At 31.9% G+C, this 22,373-nt stretch overlaps 1 protein-coding gene across 2 annotated transcripts; it reads right to left on the bottom strand.

Moving 5' to 3' along the window:
* Positions 1–3,162: 3,162 nt before the first annotated feature.
* Positions 3,163–20,723, bottom strand: LOC115878927 (phosphoglycolate phosphatase 2-like). 2 transcript variants are annotated; one of them, XM_030895536.1, is made up of 6 exons: positions 20,576–20,723; positions 18,924–19,042; positions 9,449–9,622; positions 4,856–5,078; positions 4,643–4,787; positions 3,163–3,437 (listed from the first exon to the last, which is right to left on the bottom strand). In XM_030895536.1, the coding sequence occupies exons 1-6, from the start codon at positions 20,664–20,666 to the stop codon at positions 3,260–3,262; spliced, it is 930 nt and encodes a 309-aa protein (XP_030751396.1). In that variant the 5' UTR covers positions 20,667–20,723; the 3' UTR covers positions 3,163–3,259. The 2 variants fall into 2 exon arrangements, with proteins under 2 accessions (XP_030751396.1, XP_030751397.1); XM_030895537.1 differs by having other exon boundaries at positions 18,924–19,009; positions 20,576–20,714.
* Between the last annotated feature and the right edge of the window lie 1,650 nt (positions 20,724–22,373).

Here is a 22,373-nt window from a genome sequence, read left to right as displayed (position 1 = left end):
CGGTGAAACAGGAAGTGACCGAAAATAATTGAATACGTCAATCAATCCCAATTTATGTGATATACCCCGTGATATACTAACATACCAAATCTCGTTTTTTTATCTGAAGAAATAAAAAAGTTATAGGGGTGGGCCACTTTTTAGACGCACCCGGTATATACAAAACAGCATGAAATAAATTTAATATTAAACCAACTTAAAATGATAGTAATGCATGATCGAAATAAATATTTTTCTAAAACTCCGAAACTAATTTTAATTTTGCATAGTACATCATTAAAATTTTAAATTAACTTGTGCAATCCGACGTGAAATTATTTCAGCGCTATCATGTGAAATTTTTCCTTTCGTGCATTGTAGCAGGAAAACTGGCAGTACGAGATAAAGCGAAAACCGTCTCTAAAAATAATAAATTTATCTTTATTTCGACTATGCTATTGCACTAATAGGATAAAACTCGTTATTTTCTTTACAATAAAATGTTTGTTATATGTATGTACCTTACGGATAATGACTTATTGAAAACTTGGTCAAAAATATTTTTATACCCTTACATTTGTATCAAGCCTTCTTCAAGAATATTTCTTATTTTCAGAACGAAAATAAATATTACCAACAGGGAACTTTGTGAGCATAAAGTATCTGAAGCATAGATTCTATTTTTTATGTCAAAAAATTTACTCTTTCTTAATTCTGTTCCAGTCAGTAACTACTACGTTTTTCTTGGCCAGGTCAAAAAATTCTGGAATAACTATTTTTCACTGGTTAATTACAGTAAAGTTTATCCAACAACGAAGTTGTAGATGACAGTTCCTGTTTGATTATATCTATATTCTTGCTTGTGTTTTCTGATCATTATATTTTTAAAGAAAGTGCAAATTTACGTTAGATATTTAGAAGGGAAAATAGGTTTTGATGATGTAGGATATCACCTCATCATATACAGAATGTCCCTGAATTGTCTTTACAGGAGGTAAAACTTTTTTTTTATTATTGACATATTGAGAAAGATTCATTCCTAATAAAAAAATTGATTGTTCTTAAATGGTTAATCTTTTTTTATACTTTTGCAAATTTCCATACCGTTTAAGGAAAAATTAAAAAAAAAACATGAAAACACATGTTTGACTTTTTTCGTACATGTCCTAAAAATCAAAAGGCGTTTTATATAGGCGCGAAATATCATTTCGATTTTAGTCTTTCATAGATAGCTATAATTAGTTTTGATTATTGCCATATATTTTGCTGTTAATCACAGTTTCAGTAGCACTGAATTAAATAAATGTTGTACTAGTTCTTCAACTCTCCAAAAATATCCTTTATGGGCACTGCAAGAAAATCTACAAAATAAAATATTTATTTTTTGTAAACACTTCTGTGTTAACCCTAAACGGACACTGCTTGTCAGAAGTTATGTTTACAGTTATACAAATTTGCCTAACAAAGAAATTTGCTGTTTAACTCCACCTCTCAACTGTAATCTTACTGTCATAAATTATCAAGTTTCTTCTAACCGTACTTTTTTCCTTTGAAACCTAGTGTATAGTATATTGAAAATGATCTAAATCGGTTTTCTCAACATTCTTATTAATTCGACTAATGGGACTTTACTGCATCGTACTTAACATTTTATTCAATGAATATGTACGAGGCATGTTTTTTAAGTAAGTACCGTTTTGGAATTAAAAAAAAACGTGCAAAGATATCGCAATAATTTTATTTTTACATGAAAGCCTGTACCTTAATCTACGTTTCTACATAATTTCCGTGAATATTGAGGCATTTGTCATAACGTGGCACCAGTTTTTCAATACCCTCCTCATAAAATTCTGCCGCCTGACTGGTTAACCACTGTATCACAACTGTTTTGACTTCGTTATCGTCTTGAAGACGCTGACCGCCCAGGTGTTTCTTCAAGTGCAGGAATAAATGGCAGTCCCTGGGCGCCAGATCAGGGCTGTATGGAGGATGATCTAGAGTTTCCCATTTAAAAGATTTGATGAGATCTTTGATGCGATTATGTGGACGGCATATATTATTATGTGGACGGGCATTGTCATGCAGCAAAACAATACCCTTACTCAACTTGCCACGTCTTTTGTTTTGGATTGCACGGCGCAGATTGTTCAATGTCTCACAATAAGACATTGATTGTCTCATTACGAGGCAGAAACTCCACTAGCAATACTCCTTTTCTGTCCCAAAAAACTGTGCACATGATTTTCCGGGCAGAAATTGTTTGCTTAAACTTCACTGTTTTGGGTGATGATGAATGTCGCCATTCCATGGACTGTTGTTTCGATTCTGGTGTGACGTAGGCCACCCATGTTTCGTCACCAGTAACAATTTTGTCTAAAAATCTTCACCTTCATTGTGGTACTGCTCAAGGAAAGTCAATGCACTGCCTAAACGTTGGGTTTTGTGCAAATCCGTCAACATTTTCGGAACCCAACGTGAACACAATTTCCGATAATTCAAGTTCTCGGTCACAATGCGATACAAAGCACTACGAGAACATTGAGGAAAGTAGTCGCACAATGATGAAATTGTAAAGCGTCTGTTTTCTTTCACCTTTTCGTCCACTTTCTGCACCAAATCTTCATTAACGACCGAAGGACGCCCACTCCGTTCTTCATCATGCACATTTGTGCGGCCATCTTTAAATGCTCTCACCCATTTCCTTACCATTCCATCACTCATAATGTTTTGTCCGTAAACTTCACACATCTCACGATGAATATCGATCGGTTTTACGCCTTTAGCACTAAGAAATCTTATGACAGCCCGTACTTCACAATCGGCGGGGCTCACGATTGTCGGAGGCATCTTAAACACTCAATAAACAACGTATACAATGAAGAATCAGACTGTACTGGCGTCTGTGCATAGACAAGAGATGTAGGTAACCAGCGCGCATGCGCGGAACGCCGACCGTAGCGCTGCGGCGGCGGAATCGCAAAACGGTACTTACTTAAAAAACATGCCTCGTAAATCAAGATAATTGACAAACATATGGTTTGCTATTGCAAAAGTATCCCTGCTTAAATTTTTTATCTTATTTACGATACAAATAAGTAATAAGTTAGTTTTATAAACATAATAATTACAATACATATAGACATAATATTAAAGGTTATCAAAAAAATTAATTATACTTAAATTAAATTGAAATGTACGTCTATTGAAAAAACGCACATTAATAGTTTTAATACCAATTCAAAACATCATTTGGTAGATAATATCTAGAGTAGAAATATCTTTATAAACCCCACTCGATCATTAATTGTTTAAGATGGCCTAAGCTCTGTACATAGTAATTTGGTTTCTCTTCATCACTGTGTGTCCAATTAAGCAAATCTTCTAATTTTGTTTGACCACTAAGAACAGCCAGGCTTTGAAAATTCGCTGCATGAGCAAAAGCTATATCAGTACCAAGGCTGAAATAAAACAAAATTAATAAGGTACAATTAAAAAAATGATTTAACTTAAGTAATAGAAACTTAATTAAAAATCTAAACTTAGTTACAAAAATTGTTTTCATTGCTAATGATTCATTTTAGACACTGATCTAATGATTTTTTTTTTGTTAAGCCATTATTTAGTCCATATTTTTTCTCATTTCAATAATAGTAACGATATTTAAAACAAATTGGCAGGCACTTTTAGTAATTACTAGTACTCGTTCAATCGAAAGATCTTCAACAAAGGGGAATAATTGGGTAATAAGGACACTTTACTAATATCATGAGACATATATTATGCTGATTCATAGCATAACAAATTGAATAAAAACATTTTGTCATTGAATACGTTAGTGTTTCAAATACTAGTAAACTATTCTATAAACTAAAAATTACTTGTCTTGTGCCAAACCAGACAAATATAATTTACTGGCTGTAAAAAATATATTTTATACAGATTTTTTATTTCTTATCACTTTTTATTTCTCTTTTAGCACAATAATTTTTTTTATAGGCAAAAATACACCAAAACACCTTACTAAATTTTAGTAAAGTGTTTTGGTGTATTATACTTTTTTAATTATTTTGGTGTATTGTGTTTTAATTTCTTGTTTCAACACCAAATGCTCAACCCCCAACTGTAATAGTTTTATTTATTAAATCAAATGAAAATATAAAGTGGAAAATATATTGACAAATTCATTAAAAGGTAAACTGATATGATTTTTTCTTGCTGATAGGTATCACTATTTTATGGCAAACTCCCAATACAGTGGTAAAAATAGCAAAAAACGATAAAATATGTGTTTTATTTTCAAAAAATTAAATAAAAAAGGAGAAAAAAATCGTAAATAACTGAATAAATATATATTTTGTAGTCGTATAAGAGGTTTGTAACAAAACTAAATGTTGGATAGAAGCTGAGTTGATTTTAGGTGTAAAATATACATGTCTCTCTTTCATTTTAAATAGAGGGAGAAAATAATATAAATAATAGAGGGAGAAAATAATAACTAGTTTTAGCCCATCTTCATATTGAAGCTTTTTCAGATCACCTAGTCATTTTGTATTCTATTGTGTATGGACAGTAAATTAGAATATGCGACTTAACCTGATAATTTCTAAATTTATTGTAGTTAGATAACTAAGCATAATTTATATATGTAATAAAGAATACTAACGCGTCCCCAATAAATAGAACTCGCTTCGAGTCTTCTATGTGGTACCTGTCGACCAAATACTCTTTCAATTTAATACTAGGCTTGCCCAAAATGATACATTTCTTCTTCGATATCCTTTCAATCGCCTCTACGTAAAATTTGTTACCTGAAAGTGTTTGTTTACGTTACTTCTAGTTTACATAAAAACAATCCGGCTTACAGAAGTCAACGCACCGATAAAGTCTATGTTTGCCGTTAGCGGTCCGCTATCGTCCGTCGCCACACACAGGAACTCCATTTCTGGCTTTCTAGTTAAAAGCAATATAGCTCCCTCGGCCTGAATTAATTTAAAATTAACGTCCAAGTCTAGAACTACGGCTCCAACGTCTTTCGCCTGGTCGAGGAATTGAAAACATACGTCCTTTAAGGATGTCATGGATTCTTCCAAATCTCCAAACTAGTGGAAAACATTAAAGAAAATATTCAATTATACAAAGACGATATTGTTTAACGCTTTAAAACCTTAAAGCTAAATACAAAGCAGAAAAGTTCTACTAAAAATCTCATAAAAATGTTGTAAGGTAAAATATACCAATTCATTTACGGAAATACAAATAACTTACATCCCCCGACCACCCAACCTATGAAAAAGTATAAAACAAGTGTAATAGTATATACAGGGTTACAACAAAAAATTTGTCCAAACAACCTTTTGGCTCCTTTTAATTGAATATACTGTTACGTTTTTCGTCGGTTCCGTGTGGATAGAAAGTCACAATTTATTTAAACACAATTGATTTAGCACTAATTAACGAAAACAATAACGATTAAAAAGACTTAAAGAACTATTTATAACTTATTTAGAATTTATCTAATTATTTATCTAACAGAAATTTATTTTGAATTAGCGCGGCGATTGTAACTCTACGCGTCGATCGGTTATTTATCTCTCTATCTTCTTCAGGTTTCGGGCATCGGCTTATATATGAGAGAAACAGACAATCCAGACTTATCTCGAAAATTCTTAGCGGCGTTCTTCGACCGTCGGTGAGCGTATGAGTCATAGCAGGCGCCTGAAGCCTAAGGCCGAGTTTACACGGTACGGACGAAATAGATATAGATAAGATCGTTTATTATTTATTTAAAAAGACATGTTTCATAAGTTTTTAATATTAAAATAAAAAAATTCATAAATATAACACCCTGCAGCAGGTTCAAATATCTTACTGCATATCCTTTTTTCATTCCTATAAAATTCTTCTACTAAATTTAAATACTCCAGCTGCATGAACAATAGCGTCACTGACACTTTTTTCCATTCTGAAATCTAATATTTAAAAAAAAATATATTACAAAAACTACTATTTTTATAGATAAAAGTAATTTAGAATATAAGTTTTAGTTCAAATTCTAGCTTAAATACATGTTTTTAATATAAACATTTTTTATTGTTTATTAATAGAATTAAAGGAAATAAAATTTTTTAATATTCCATTATAATAAATGGTAATAAGATGCTACTAATAACATACTGTCTGTCTACTGACCTGTGTCTATGAAAGGACTTTCAAGAATGCGGCAGACCGACCTTGGGGAGCAGTCACCTATCGGTAAAATAGTGTGATTTTTTAGAGTTTTTATTGTTTTTCTTCCTAATTTTTTAATTATTATTATGTTACAAGATTATGTCTCATTTACGTAGAAAAACATTAAAAATGATTGGGTATTTTTGAAATTTTTCTATATCAAAGTAATATTATCTAAAATATTTATGGCACGCCCATGAATTTGTGGCTTAATAGAGAATCTCGTTTTCCCCTTTAACGGATGCCCCGTAGCTACAGAACGGGTCGACGTACTGTACCTAATATGTACGTATTGTTGGCATCCTTGTAATAAAAATAATTTATAGCTAGCCTATCTATCATGGTCTTGCTGCTTGTTAAAAATCAAGTATTTATATTATTATACTAAATTTCCATGGACCCTACCAGTATCTATAGCACGACACTATAACACAGTCCATACTTTAAAATATCGTTTTACGAAACCCTCCAAAGCATATTGTTGTATTTTTCAAATTTATTTATAAATATAAATCATACAGGGAGCTATTATGCTGTTAATAGTTGAGATTTCTGTTCAAAGTTATTTTGAAAACATTTCAAAGATATTTTAACGTTATATATTTTATTTAATAATAATTATTATTTTATATATAAATTTAAAACGTTGGCTCCAGTTTTTTCTCAATTTTTGTATTTTTTATAGAAATAATAAAATCTGGTTACCGTTAAAAATTGGTTTGCTTTTTATTAATTTATTTTAGATTGATTTTTTGATATAGATTGATTATTTGTTTATGATAATTGTCTATAGTAAATGACAAAACTCTACATTTAAAATAGAAAAATGAAACTACATAAAAATGACTACATTTTATATTGTTTATTAAGTAAATTATTTACATTTAATTATACTTGCTTAAAGAATATTTTCCTTAATTTGGCCCAAGATGTTTTGGAAAGTTGTCTTTCTGCTTGATTGTCTTTTGCCTTCGAAGTGTTCGAGCTACATTAAGTGATCAATATGTTCTCGACAACTCGATGCCATGATCTGCTGTGATCGACAGTATTTTTTTAACCGTGATCAGTATTCTTCGACTTGGCTTGTGCATACACATGTTTCTAGATCCTTGAAGTATTTGAATGGTTTACCGTTTTGTGGATGTATAATGATACTCCTTCTAGATAATTTAATGCTTTGTAACCGGACCAGCAATCTGCCTATATCTCACTCCCTGGCTTTAATCATTCCAAACTTAATTTCGTAAGGGTTCTTGCATCACGACGTTTTATGTAAACAATTACACCCGATTTAAGGTCACATCATATATTACAAATACCGAAATTTGAGGTACAATTTATTTGAGACTGCCTTGTACTTTCTTTTTGTCAAGACACCTTCGACTATTTGTAGGACATGACCGATACCACCAATCTTATGAAATTCGGGATTTTCTAATAGTTTTAAAGAGCAAATTCCCTTAAAAATAATAAATATATAAATAATAAATATATATTGTTGGTATATGGCTTTTTACATCTGGGTTTATATTTTTCTATGTCGGAAAGTGAATTTCTGAAAAATAACTTCCAACGGCAATATTTCTACTAATATATCGTTTGGAACATTCAAAAACATGACTAAATATTACACCCTCTTTAGGTCGTAGGATGTACGGTCCTCTACACGTTCGAATATTGCACAGTATTTTTTTCTTCAGCAAGCCGCTTTTTTCTGTACATTTCTTTCTACATGTACTACAAAGTCCACAAAGTGCACTACAAAGTCCTCCATGCAAAAACGATACAAGCGACATCAGATACAACCCGGTGAACAGTCAACAGAAATCTAAACTAATACAACTGAAATTGCGCGCTATATAGCGACAACCAGTGTCGGACTGGCCATATAGTCAGGGTGGCGATTGCCAGCTGATCCCCAGGCTTCACTGTCTTAGGACCTACATACATGTAAAATAATTCATTATTTTTACTTAAATATAATTGAAACAAAAGAGTGACGAGCCCCAGCCTTTGCAGATCTCCCTGTCATAGGACCCAGGGTCGGACTGGGCCAGAGGAGCCCGGACGACATTGTGAGGAGGGGCCCGGATAGAATTTTTTTGGCGTATTTTTTCGCCTTATCTTTTGGTCAGTTTGGTCCCTATTGATTCGTTGTTAGTGTTTGAAATCAGGAAACTACCTGTAATCAATGCAAACCAAAATTCAATGCAAATGTAAATATTGTTAATCCAAACAAAAGTTTTGAAGATAACCACAAAATATTACCGTCACTTTTTTCTGTTTTGTTTCTTTTTAATAATAAATAATGAAGTATTTTACATATAGATACAAAGACAGGGGGCTCGCAACGGCTGGGGCCCGGCTGGCAATCGCCACACTGCAGCACCATCTATATGGCCAGTCCGACCCTGTTAGGACCTACATGGGAAATTGTTCATTATATATTCTTAAACGAAACAGAAAAAAGTGACGGTAATATTCTGAGGTTATCCCCAATTTTATTTAGATTTTATAATATTAGTATTAATTATTCACTAACAACAAATTAGTGAAAAAAATCGGCAAAAAACTTAAGGCGAAAAATTACGCCAAAAAATCCACCGGACCCCTCTGGTCGACTCAGGCGCCAACACTGATGCCTAACATTGTCACAAATTAACACGCCCAACCTTGTCACACTATCACATGTCATAATAAGTATACTCTGTGGTCAAAATTCATCCGCAAAGTGTATTGGTACCCAAATCTTAATTTAATATTTTACAATACATGTTAATCCGTAAATTTTGTTATTAAAATTGCTTATTAAAACTGGTCTTTTTTGTCAGTATTTTTTATGTTTTCAATGTGCAGTTTGCGTCAGGGGACTAAAAAATCTTTACTACGATACATCTTCCCTATTATTTTCCAACGAAACCTAAAAATGCTTTTTATAATAGGCATTTTTATTATCTATATCAGCGAAATCACTAAAATCAAGAAAAGATATAACAAGGGATCATTGAAACCCCCAATAAAATAAAATTACTATACTTAACTCTGAAAATTTACTGTCGAAATATTAATAAATCATTTAAGAGATATCGTAACTAAAAAAATATAGTTATGATATCACCTCAAAATAGTTTGTCTAGAAAAACAATTTAGATATTCGATAAAAAAAAATCACCTGAAGAAAACTGTCATTGTCATAAATATGTTCTCTTGCTAAGCAGACTAAATATTTCCTGTTACTTACGTTTATATCAACAACATTATACCCGGCATCCTTTAGAGCTTTTTTAAGAACGTGTCCACCAATACAATATAAATCTGAAGGACAATTGATTTTCTTCAAATATGAAATTCCTACTATAATCGGTGTAACAATTTCTTGGTCTGGCACATTAAAATCTTGTAATTTTTCTTTAATCTAAAAATAAATAATTGTGTTTAAAACACATTGTATTAACGTATCAACAGTGAAAAATTCAAATATTTTTGTATATATATGTAATTATAGAATTTTTTCTTAATATTTTTCTTTACACCAAAATAATGAAGCTTATTTGATATTACAAACTCATATTATTCCCCCTTTGTTGGAATATGTTACACTTTTTTTAAATAACCTATAACATAGACACACTATAATAATATAACTATGAATATTTTATAGAAATTATAATATAAATTATACTCTAGAATTTTACTAATAATATAGGAGTACAATTAAACAATGAAAATAATCCCATCAAGTTATCGCAGTATTAATTTTCAAGATTTAGGCCCGTATTTATAGTTGCGTCTCGAGACGCCAAGACGGTCTTGGGCTCTTGAGAGCGGAATCCACAGAATACACGAGCAAACGTCATTTTGGAGATTGCGATTTTCATTTTGGATAGTTTATGTGATCTGTGAATAGTTTCTTAACCTAATTTTTTAGTAAACAAAATAAATCCCTTGTAAATCCGTTTTGTCTGATTAAACAGTTTTGAATATGTTAGATGAGTTTGAGGATATTTTGGACCATGTGGAAGAAGAAAATCGTCTTCGAGTTCCAAAACGATATATAAGGGATGCAGGAAATCCAACACAAATGTTTGGCGAGGGGAAATTTAAAATACCGATATAGCAAGGCTACAATTACAGAAACTATTTTACCTCTTGTAATTGAAGACTTGCAAAAACCTACCAATCGTGGTTTACCTATTCCCCCCGTTATTCAATTATTAATTTGTTTACGGTTTTATGCGACTTCTAATTTTCAGATAGTAAGTGGAGACTTGCATGGTGTTAGCCAACCTACAATAAGCCAGATTATCAAGAGGGTGTCCATTTTTATAGCAGAACATTTGAGTGAATTTGTGTGATACAACCATAAATGGTTGAACAGCATTATTATTCCAATGATACTGGCTTCGGCTTGTGCAGATGATGACAACAAATGGGATACATATATTAAGACTATAGAAAGAGCTATAAATACATCTGTGAATAAATTCACTGGCGAAAAAAACACCTGAATTATTATATGGATATATTCCGAGGATTGAAGTTTTATTTGAAGATGGACAAGTGAGGTTATTGACAGTAGAAAATGAAAAGTACTCGATTACCTGAAAAATTGAGAGAAGAGGTCAAAGAACATAATAGAAATGGAACAAAGGAAGCATAAAAAAATTATAGGCTAGCAGACTAGCAAAAAAAGAAGAGAGAAGAATGTCATCTAGACGACAAGAAATAAGAAAGCAGTAAAAACACAATAATCATAGAATGTGTATTGTGAAATATTATTTGAAATAAAACTATAAAACATGGAGTATCGACTTTATATAGAGTGGTCAATTCAATAGGAATACAGAATTTACACCAAGCAATAAAATCTTGAAAATTATAGGTATACAGTGTATACATCTAATATTGTATATTATGTGATATGATATTTATGTAAATATTCATGATGAAAATAAAGACATTTTTTTTTTAGTTTTAATGTATTAGTGGGAAAATTCTGTGTGACCAGTTAAAACAAGCACTTAGCTGTCTGGTCATAGTGAGCGTAAAACTACTAAGAAATCATATATTATTTAAGTATAGAAAAACAGTATTTTTAAGATAACTAATATAAGGAATTACTTACAATTATGTTACATGTAAATATATAAATACTAACTTAACACTAATAGAAAAGTAAATAAAATTATTATACCGACCTGGTCATTTGATTACTGTGTATAGGATTTTAACGTGTAAGACAGAGAATAATATAAATGACCGGTTGACAGACAGAGAGACAGCATCAAAAGGGGCCGGCGAGAAGCCGGTGCGACCGATACAGTGTTGCCGGTTTTTACGGGTGTGGGCAAGGTAAAGCATAAGCATGGTGGGAGAACGCATTGAGAGGGGCGGTGCTTTATGTTAAGGTTCGTATTCACTATCCGAAAGAACAAAGGAATGAAATTCGGTATATTTGGACAGCAAACCGAATGCATGCGGCCGTTCGCCATTCGGTTCGCTCCCTCATCTGTTTCCATTCGGTATATCAAAGACGTTCGCAAACGAATGAGAATTATAGAACCGCGCGAACAAGACTGGACGTTCGCTCGTTGGATAGTAGCATTCGTTCGTTCGGATAGTGAATACGCACCTTTATGTAGATGAAAAGGTGGGGAAAGGAAATAGATCACCTGAGATCCAAACTATTTTTGCATCATTCTTTTCGCCTAGCTGTTTCGGTGTGTACGTTAAGTGTTTCAAAAATGGCTATTTATACGACCGAAGAGAAGGTGCATATCGTTAAATGGTTTTACATTTCCTCAAGTGTGGAAGAGGTCATTGGGCGTTATGTGTTCACCTTTCAAGATCGCCCTGTGCCTTATGCCACAACTGTACGCAACATTGTTCATAAATTTGAGCAAACAGGCTGCATTGCGGCGTGCAGAAATTGTGACAATAAGGAAGGCGCAGAGAAGGTGATTCCCGACAAGGAAATTAATATTTGTGCCGCGGTCGAAACAAGCGAACCTTGTTCAAGCCGAAATATAGCCGAACAAGTTGGTTGCAATGCTCGAACGGTGCGCAGGGTTTTAAAAAAGCATGGATATAAGTAAATTTTTCCCGCAGATTGTAACAGACGTCTGGAGTTTTGCGAGGCTGTAAGAGAAAGAGCCGATCGGAATAATTTATTTTTGGAAAATATATTATTCTCAGATGAAAGCTCGTTTCCCTTACATGGCTACCACAATCCTTCGATAGTACGTTATTGGTCTCGAGAAAATAAGCACCTTAGTATGGCACTGCGGACACAATATCCACAAAAACTAAATGTTTGGGCTGGCATGCTGCAAAATCATATCATTGGGCCTTTTTTTATTGATGGTATGTTAACAGCTGCCAAATATTTGGATATGCTACAAAACCAAATTGTACCAGCAGTTCGAAATTTGCCAATCAATTTTGAGGAAGTGTGGTTTCAGCAGGATGGCTGTCCTGCGCATAACGCGCGGAACGTAAATCTGTTCCTTCAAACCACATTTCCCAATCGGCTAATTTCCACACAAGGCACAATTAATTGGCCACCACGTTCTCCTGATTTGTCGCCCAATGACTTCTTTCTGTGGGGATATGTAAAAAACTCCATTTATGGCCATAACCATGAACGACCCATGAATATTGACGAGCTGCGATTAAAAATCGTTCAGTCGTTAGAAAATATCCCCGCTGTTATGTTAGCTAAAGTTAGGTCAGAGTTTTATAACCGTCTTGGCTATTGCGAAGCACAACAGGGAGGTATTTTTGAACCTTTGATTTAATTTTTTATAATTATTTTGCTAATTGTCCTTTTTTAAAGTTGATTTTTAGTCATTTTTTTAATGCTTGTTTTAACTTATGCTGAAACAGCAACAAAAACATGAGCAGTATAGATACAACCGGACGTTTAATTATTTTTATTGTTAAAAGATTAAACGTCTCGAGATGTATGGATAACCTTCAAAATCGTAAATATATTGTAGAATGATGTACACCCAACCCCTTTCAAAATCCGACTGATTTGATTTTTGTCTACCGTTCTAGGACTTCGATACTGTCAGTGTTGCCAGATGAAGTTTTGAAAATTTCCTGAAGCCTGGTTGGCAAGGTCAATCAACCAACAAAAAATATTTTTTTAAAATATTTATCTGATGATACTTTTAGAAATGCCAAGTTTGAGAAAACAAATTAAATACACACACTAAATTGTGTCCAAAAATATGCTTTCTAAAAAGGTATTTCCTGGATAGAAACCTTAATGTAAGGATAGAAACCTTAATGTAATAATGAATATTTCCTAGACCTGGCATCTACGGCCATATTCTCTCCCACCACTTGATTTGTCTCACCCCGCCTCTCGAAATGTGGAAGCCATGCATATCTCTTCGCACGTGTCGCCACCAAACCAAACCAAACTCTTGGGTCATAGGCGTACTAATATTTTATTTTCATTTAGATTTAGTATTACAGCCAATTTTAGTTTGATTATGAATTCTGTAAAATTTAATTTATTAGAATTTTAATAATAATCTTTTTATGACAGCTGACAATGTTTAAGATGCAAACAGTGGAACAACGCCTTCACCACGCTGCTTCTTAAGCCCCATACATACTCAATATAAAAAAAAATCATCGACATGATCAAAGGTCATAGTTTTATGATCAAGCGGGTTTTGTATCATAAATAAAAACAGATAAACAATTTTTATGTAAAACGACCTTTAAAATTAACATTATAAACATTATGTAACTGTTAAGTGGCATCGTTTTTATGATTCTAATTGTGCTACACTTTAAGGGGTGTGAAATAAATTACTTATTTATAATAATACTGAATTTATGCGGGGTGGTATAACTAGTGTTATAACGGTTGTAGCTATAGTATTACGGGCAACCAACGGTCCAGCTACGTCGAAACACCGGTTCCCATTAGAACACCGAAGTTAAGCGACGTAAGGCGATACTAGTGGATAGACGGGTGACCAGTTCGAAACTCTGTATCGTGCTGTTGTCCAATAAAGGCAAAAGTGTAAAATATTTTGACACACACTGCTCATTCACGCCGGTTCAAGGCCGGATGAGATCGGATATCTCGTGAGTAAGAGTCGATTTAGACACTTGCTCGGTCATTGACCGAGGACCGCTGTTCGGATTCCGCGTAAACAAAGTAGGCCCCGTCCAAATTAGCCCTGGCAGCAAAAAGGAGATGTTAACTTCAAATCTTTTACTTTACTTTATAGTATTACATTATAACATTATCATGTCATAATATTATGAAATAATATTTCCTACTACCAATTTTTTTAATATTGGTACAGCAAACTTATCAGTATAAAGTTTTACTTATCTTTATCCTTTTTATTGCTATTTATAATTCTGAATACGAGGATAAGAAATTTTAGTTTTCAGTACGCCTATGACCGAAAGCGAACGTCTACCTCCCGCTTCATCAGCGGCCATAATTGGATGGAATCAGGGATGAGTAAATATAAAGGACCATAAAATTAATAAATTTTGCTGGTCTGCTGCAACACGTAAGAAATATTTATTGATGGATCAGTATGACAGAGAAGTAATAAAAAGGCCGTTTTTATGAATAACAAAATGGTATTTGAACATCATAATATAATCATATTGAATTGACAATAGATTAATTTATCAGCTATCCGCAGAAAATTGACAATAATAATAAAAACATGACACATGGCAATTAATATAATTCCAAATTAAAAATGGATAAGAGTTTTCATTCATAATAGTAATACAGATATATTTCAAAGAACTTTACTTAAAATTAAGTTTTTTAATTTTGTACTAGTTTATAGCACTTGGTGGTATAACTTGACAAAATAATATCAATCATTAAATAAAGCATAAACGAACCAATAAATAAACAAAAAGGTTAATTTATTTAATAAAACGTACAACGTACGGCTTTGTATGCCGATTGTCGTGTGTATGAAGAATAAAGTCAACGTTTGTTCAGTACAATACGATATACTGAAAGAGAAAAGACTATAAAATACGGGAGAAAAATGAGAAGTTTATTACCTATCCACTTAATCCGGATCGGTCGACAATAGAATTTTGATATTTACAACATTATGTAATTAATTGATTATCGGTCCTATTATGTAACTGAGGATGTACGTAACTAAGTAATAGAGCATATTTTTGGTTAGTTTATTTAATGAAGCGTACACACGGCTTTGGTTGCTGATTCTCGTGTGTCAACGTGTTCAGTACAATACGATATATTGAGAGAGATGCTGATGCACTATTACGTAGACACGTACATCCTTAGTTGCATAATAAGACAGATAATCTATTAATTCCAAAACGTACTAAAAGCGCAAATTCTGTTGAACAATGTAATCAGTATGATTACAGATTAAATAATTATGGAGGTGCATATGAAACATTAAACGATTCATCATTGTGTTAAGTTATACCACGTAATTTAACAAAAAGATCAATCATTTAATGTCTCACTTCACACTGGCTCACTCCATTATTATTTAATACTGATTAGAATGGTCGACAATAGAATTTGCACCATTTACTACGTAATACAGCATATTTTTTGGTTAGTTTATTTAATGATATAACCGATAATACACACGGCTTTGGGTGCCGATTGTCGTGCACAGAGTCTATAGACTCTGTGATTGTATAAATGAACAAAGAGAAAAGAGCAAGAATTTTCCCAAGCGTATGAAGTTGAGCTCCGGATTAAGTGGATAGGTAATAATTTTCTCTCCCCGACTTACAAGATTGCCATAGCGATTCACTTCTAGACATGTAGGTAAATGATGACTAAAATAAACGACCCAAGATTTTCTCTTGCCGACCAGTATATTATCGTGGTCTTAAAGAAATTAGAATAAAATAAACTATGTTAAAAATATTCATGTATACTACTGAAATGAAGATAATATATTTAAGCTAAATGTAATCTATTACAGTTGTAGTAAAATGAGTAACTAATTGTTGAAAATCCAGATCCAACCCTAGATGCCACATTTTTTTGAAACGTCTACTTATGCGGTTTGAAATTTTGATGCAAAATCTGGCAATACCGCTCAGAAGAAATGTTCCCACCCATACCCACCCAACTTTTTTCTCTTTTTAATACATTTGATTTGCCATTAAGCTGCCTACATCACTGTCTTACACGTTAAAATCCTATACACAGAGTTGACCTGTCCCGATGTGTATAGGTACTAGTTACCTTGGAACATTACTTAACGTATTACATAATTACTAGATATACATATATTAATACAATACATACATTAATTTGCAAAATGTTGAATAAGATTTCTTCAAAAATCTAACTCTCTTCCTATTTATTTATAATTGGAATGTGTAAATTAGTATCTTCAAAATTATCTAAATTTTCCCTTAAACCAATATTATGATTGTTTATTATTTACAAAAAAAGTTGGGTTAAAAAACTATCCACAGATGACATAAACTATCCAAAATGAAAATCGTAATCTCCAAAATGACGTTTGCTCGTGTATTCTGTGGATTCCGCTCTCAAGAGCCCAAGACGCAACTATAAATACGGGCCTTAATGTCGCAACAGTTGAAGAAAATTTCTTCATCTGTTGCGTGATTTTTAAGATAATAAACTATTAAAAAGAAGAAAAAGTATGATCTACAGAGCATAACTAATATTTACATCACTTCTATTAAATTATTGTAACAAAATGTAAATAGTTACATGCTCCAATGTTGTTAAACAGGGTGGTCCGAATTGTATTTAGGAAATGCCGGCCACAGTACATTTTGCAAATAAAAATAAGTAAAAAAGCTTCGTTTCGGAGATACATGGCAGTTAGAAGTTATATTTTTATTTTTAAATAGTGTCGATATTTCGATGAAAATTGATGTGTCTTGGTGTTTTTATATGTGAGAACTGATTTTTAATAACTGTTCCTCCATGTATGTATTTAACTACTACAGTAAAAAATGCATTTCTGCTATTTTTACGGGACTAATTACGACACCAATCTTAATAAAAATATCGACGTTAGTTCAGGAATTATTTGGAAAATATTGAAATGAAATGACACATCAACACCCTATCTCCAAAACGAAGCATTTTAGGACATACATTTATACGAATTTTTTAATTTCCCGAATACAATTCGGACCAACCTCTATATTAAACCGGGTGTCCCAATATTACATGCACATAGAACCACTACGTATTTTTGGAATCAATATAAGTTCATTAGATATAATTTACCTCTATACACAAGTGCTTTGTCTGAAGCGGACAAACGAAGCACATCAATTAAATTTTAAAAAAATAAACACATTTTGTCAGGTATTTTAAAAAGCGTTATTCCTATTGGAATGAGATTTTGGGTGTCAATGTTTTGCTAAGTGCCCTAATATTTGATTTTTTGAAAAATCAGGTCAAAGTACAGGTAGGGTAAAAACTAGCCCCACCCCTACATAAATTTTAGTGTAAATATTTTACGACTACACCGAGGCCACATTTTTTTTTATAAAATGGTACTTTTAGTGATTACTACATTTTTTGTCTCTTGTAAAAAAGGTAAATTTTTTCAAAGCTGACTTATAAAAAATATTTTTTTGTCACATCGATGTATGGAAGCGCATAAAATCTATTATGCTCTAATAATCTAATTGGTAAAAATATGGAATTTTATGTTTGATTGATCCACAAATTATATTTGACAATAAGCTTTATAAAAAGATGAACAAGAAAGAAATAGTGAGGAAATGTATAAAAAAAGAAGGAAAAGATTAAAGGGCTCAGCCGTCAACAACTCGCAACCAAAAATTTTTTAAATTAATTAACGTTCGAGTTTATTTTTGATTGATGCCCTCTAACGGATAAACGTAGCACGTTTGTATAAAGATAAATTATGTGCAATTAACTTATTTTGATTCAAAAAATACGTAGTTGTTCCACGGAATATTAGAAAAATACTTGTATATTTTGTAGCTCTGCTTTGGAAAAATAAATTCTCCCAAAAATTTTTTTCTCAAAAGCTATGCGATGTAGCGTTTTTCTGCAAGAGATAAAAAAGACGTAAAGACGTTTTATTATTAAAAAAAACTAAAAACAAAAAAACTAAAGACGTTTTATTATTATTATTATTATAAAAATATAGTAAATACTAGAATCATCATTTTACGAACAGAAAATCTGTCGTCGGTGGACTGGGAAAATATTTATACTTAAATTTATGCAGGGGTGGGGGTAGTTTTGAACCTTCCCCTACTTTTTCTTAATATTTGTGAAAGGTGAATAAAGCAATTAGCAAAACATAGACACCAAGATCTCATTAAAATCGGAATAACGATTCTTAAAACATCTGAAAAAATGTGTTTATTTTTTTAAAGTTTAATGCCCTCTAGCGGATAAACGAAATACTTTTGTATAGTACTCTTAAATTGTGTCCAATGAACTTATTTTGATTCCAAAAATACGCAGTAGTTCTATGTCCACGGACTAGTCGGACACACTGTATATTCGTTAGTGGACTTATAAATTAATGAACGTAATGAAATTATACGTAAATTTTATAACCTCTTTGAAAGTTAAAGAAGTTAATTTTAGGTATTTTTATATTATATTTTATTATAATGGGTATTTAAATGTAAAATTTAATACATTAAATATTACTAATATATTATAGGCTTCAGTTTAAACTTACCGTTTCAAAACTAGTAATTGTATTATTTGTTACAAAAGCCAAATGTTTCCCTAAATCTCGAAATCGTTCAATGCACTCTTTAGATCCTGGAAGCAAATTATTGGAAAGCCACAAGACACCTATAATAGCTATTTATGTAACTAGTACCTAAAATGATGTTTTTTAGGACGAATCATTACTGTTTGCGGACGAGGCGTTAGCCGAGTCCGAAATAGTAGATGAGTCCTAAAAAACATAATTTAGGTACGTGTTACATACACTATTTTTTGTCATACGCTTTTTACAGTTTTTTAGAACGCATATTTGCAAATTTTCCATATTTGAAATTATAATGTTTGAAAAAGTTGGCTTATAAATTCATATCTTAGTAACGAGTTTGTTTATTTCATCGCATTTTGACATGTCATTCGAAATTTGTCACAAAATCACACAAATTCATCAACAATTTTAAAATGTTCCAAAATCCCGAACATATTGCTAATAAGGCCAAAGAAATCGTGTTGGATTTACTTCCTGTGAAGTCTCGTGCCATTTACCAGAAAGAATATGATGTTTTTAATGAATGGAAAGACAAAAATGGCGTATTCGTTGTAAATGAAGATGTATTGCTAAATTATTTCCACGAAAAAGTAAGTACCTAGGTACCTATTTAAAAGAGGCTTTTAAATTAAAATATTCTTAAATTACAGTCACAAACATTCAAACCATCGTCAATTTGGTCGAAATATTCCATGCTGAGAGCAGTGTTAAGTGTTAAAGAAGATATTTATATTGACAAATTTCCAAAACTTATTGCTTTTTGAAGAGGAATTCGGTTGGTTACGAGCCTAAAAAGTCTAAGGTTTTGTCCATAAAAGAGATCGGTGATTTTTTGGCCACGGCTAGTGATGAAACTTATTTACTTACTAAGGTAAGTTTGCGATAATGATTTTTAAAATATATAGATGGTTTCTTATTCCATTGTATTTGATTTTAGGTAGCTCTTGTCATTGGCCTTTGTGGAGCATGTAGAAGAGAAGAATTGTACTCTCTACGAGTGCAAGACATCATAGAAAAAGACAACAGCTGCCTTTTAGTTACCCTTGCGGATACAAAACTAATATCAAAGAGTGTTTCCGGTGGTGAACGAAGGGAACGTTGTCAATCCAGTTGAGTTGTATAGAAAATATGCTTGTCTTAGGCCAAAAAATGTACCACATGATTATGTCTTGTTTGTGACTGTAATTTAAGAATATTTTAATTTAAAAGCCTCTTTTAAATAGGTACCTAGGTACTTACTTTAAACAAATAACTTAGTATTGTTAGTATTTAATAATTTAATTATAAATATATGTATAATTTTATGTGATTTTGTGACAAATTTCGAATGACAAAATAAAACAACCAAATAACGAATTTAGACATTTTAGTCCATAAAGGTTGCCATGACGACCTTTACGGCCTAGGCCGAAAAAGAAACATTTTACGGACTGAAATGAGTCCGTAAAATAGCTGTTTTTGGGAGCGTATGACAAAAAATAATATATGTATTATACAAAGGGACTCATTTCGATTGAATAAATAATTAAGTACTCGAATTAAAATATCATATAAGAGTAAATAAAATACATTGTGGTTAAATTTTAGTTAGTAATTATATCTTATTTACTTACCATCCATATCAGAGAACACATAATCGAAAGAATTTATAAATTTTCTACCTTCTTCAATATTAAGATCAGCTAAATTTTTTATTTGATCCATTCTTTACTTCTGCTAGCACCAGCTTATACTAACTCGTAGCTACACTAAATAATCTACAGAATTTGTATACATTTCCTTATCGTTTCGGGTCATTTCGGAATTTACTACAAAGGTCAATTTATTGAATGTTATCAATTGCTTATATCGTGACTAATAAATGTCAATTAATGCTACTATATTGGGTAATAATTAAAAAAATTGTAAGTGTTCTATTTATTTCCTCTTTTATTTAGTTTTTATTTAACAATAATTATCAATAAAATTATGTTTTCCATTAATTTAATAACATGGAATAGAACGGGTATAATTTTTTGTCCATCTTACTTTTAAAGATACATTAAGATCGATTTAGCACAAACAAATTTAAACAAATATGGCATTCTGGATTTGTTTGCAAATTAAATTTATATTTTTATATAGAGGGTGTCTCAATATTCCGTGGACAGAGAACTACTACGTATTTTTGGAATCAAAACAAGTTCATTCGACACAATAATTACCTTTTTAAAAAGTGCTTCGTTTGTCCGTTAGAGGGCAATAAAGTTTTAATAAAATAATCACATTTTTTCAAATATTTTAAGAACCGTTATTCCGATTTGAATGAGATTTTGGGTGTCTATATTTTGCTAAGTGTTATAACATTTCACATTCACAAAAATCAAGAAAAAATACGGGAAGGGTGAAAACTGCCACCACCCCTACATAAATTTTAGTAGAAATAAATTCCAACTCAACCGACGACCGATTTTCTTATCGTAAAATGTTAAAAAAATGCCACATCGCATAGTTTTTGAGAAAAAGTTTTTTTTGGGGATTTTTTTTTTCAAAGCTGACTTATAAAATATACAAAGAACTTCAATATTATAAAAATATTTCTTAGAAGTCAGTTTCGGAAAGATATTTTTTTCTAAAAAGAATAGAGGTGGCTTTTTTTACAACAGGCAAAAAGTCCAGTAAATACTAGAAGGACCATTTTACGAGCAAAAATAGGTCGTTGGTTGAGTTGGAAAATATTTATAGTAAAATTTACGTAAGGGTGGGGGTAATTCTCACCTTTTCCGTACTTTTTCTTGATTTTTGTGAAAGTCAAATGTTAAAGCATTTAACAAAACAGACATCCAAAATCTCATTCAAATAATAAAGCGTGCTATGTCAAGGGGATATTGGGACACCCTGTATAACGTGGAAACAAAGAAAGTTCCCTAAAAAATTAAAATTTGGTGAGTGTGGATTGCATAAATCAAACCAAGTTAGAATTTTATTTTGAGTAAGCCGTATACAGAATCTTGAAACAGCCCTTCTTTATACCATTATAATGGTTAAAAAAATACCATGGTAAAAATTTATACTACCCAAAACCTTTTTTATTTTTTCAGATAAAAAAACGACATTCGGTATGTTAGTACAGTTACTACCTGTTTCACCGGAAATGACTACAACTTTTGATTTTTAAATAGGAACCTCGGTATTTTTTTAATTTATTCGATAGAAAATGACACTCTGAATAGAATAACATATCATATAACATTCGAATATGGTTTATTTGAAATTGCAACATGACAACATTTATAACGACAATTTGACTGGAAATACCAAGTGTGTGGTACCAAATTATTCGTAAGAAAATGCTTTTTCCAAATATGCGCCAATCTCCTTCCATTTGGAAAAACTGAGATATGATTAAACATACTATTTGGACATCTTTTA

This window comes from Sitophilus oryzae, unplaced genomic scaffold (assembly GCF_002938485.1).
Source record: "Sitophilus oryzae breed Bouriz unplaced genomic scaffold, Soryzae_2.0 scaffold_1536_pilon_pilon, whole genome shotgun sequence".
Classification (NCBI taxonomy): Eukaryota; Metazoa; Arthropoda; class Insecta; order Coleoptera; family Curculionidae; genus Sitophilus; species Sitophilus oryzae.
This window is presented reverse-complemented; position numbering and strand designations above follow the sequence as displayed.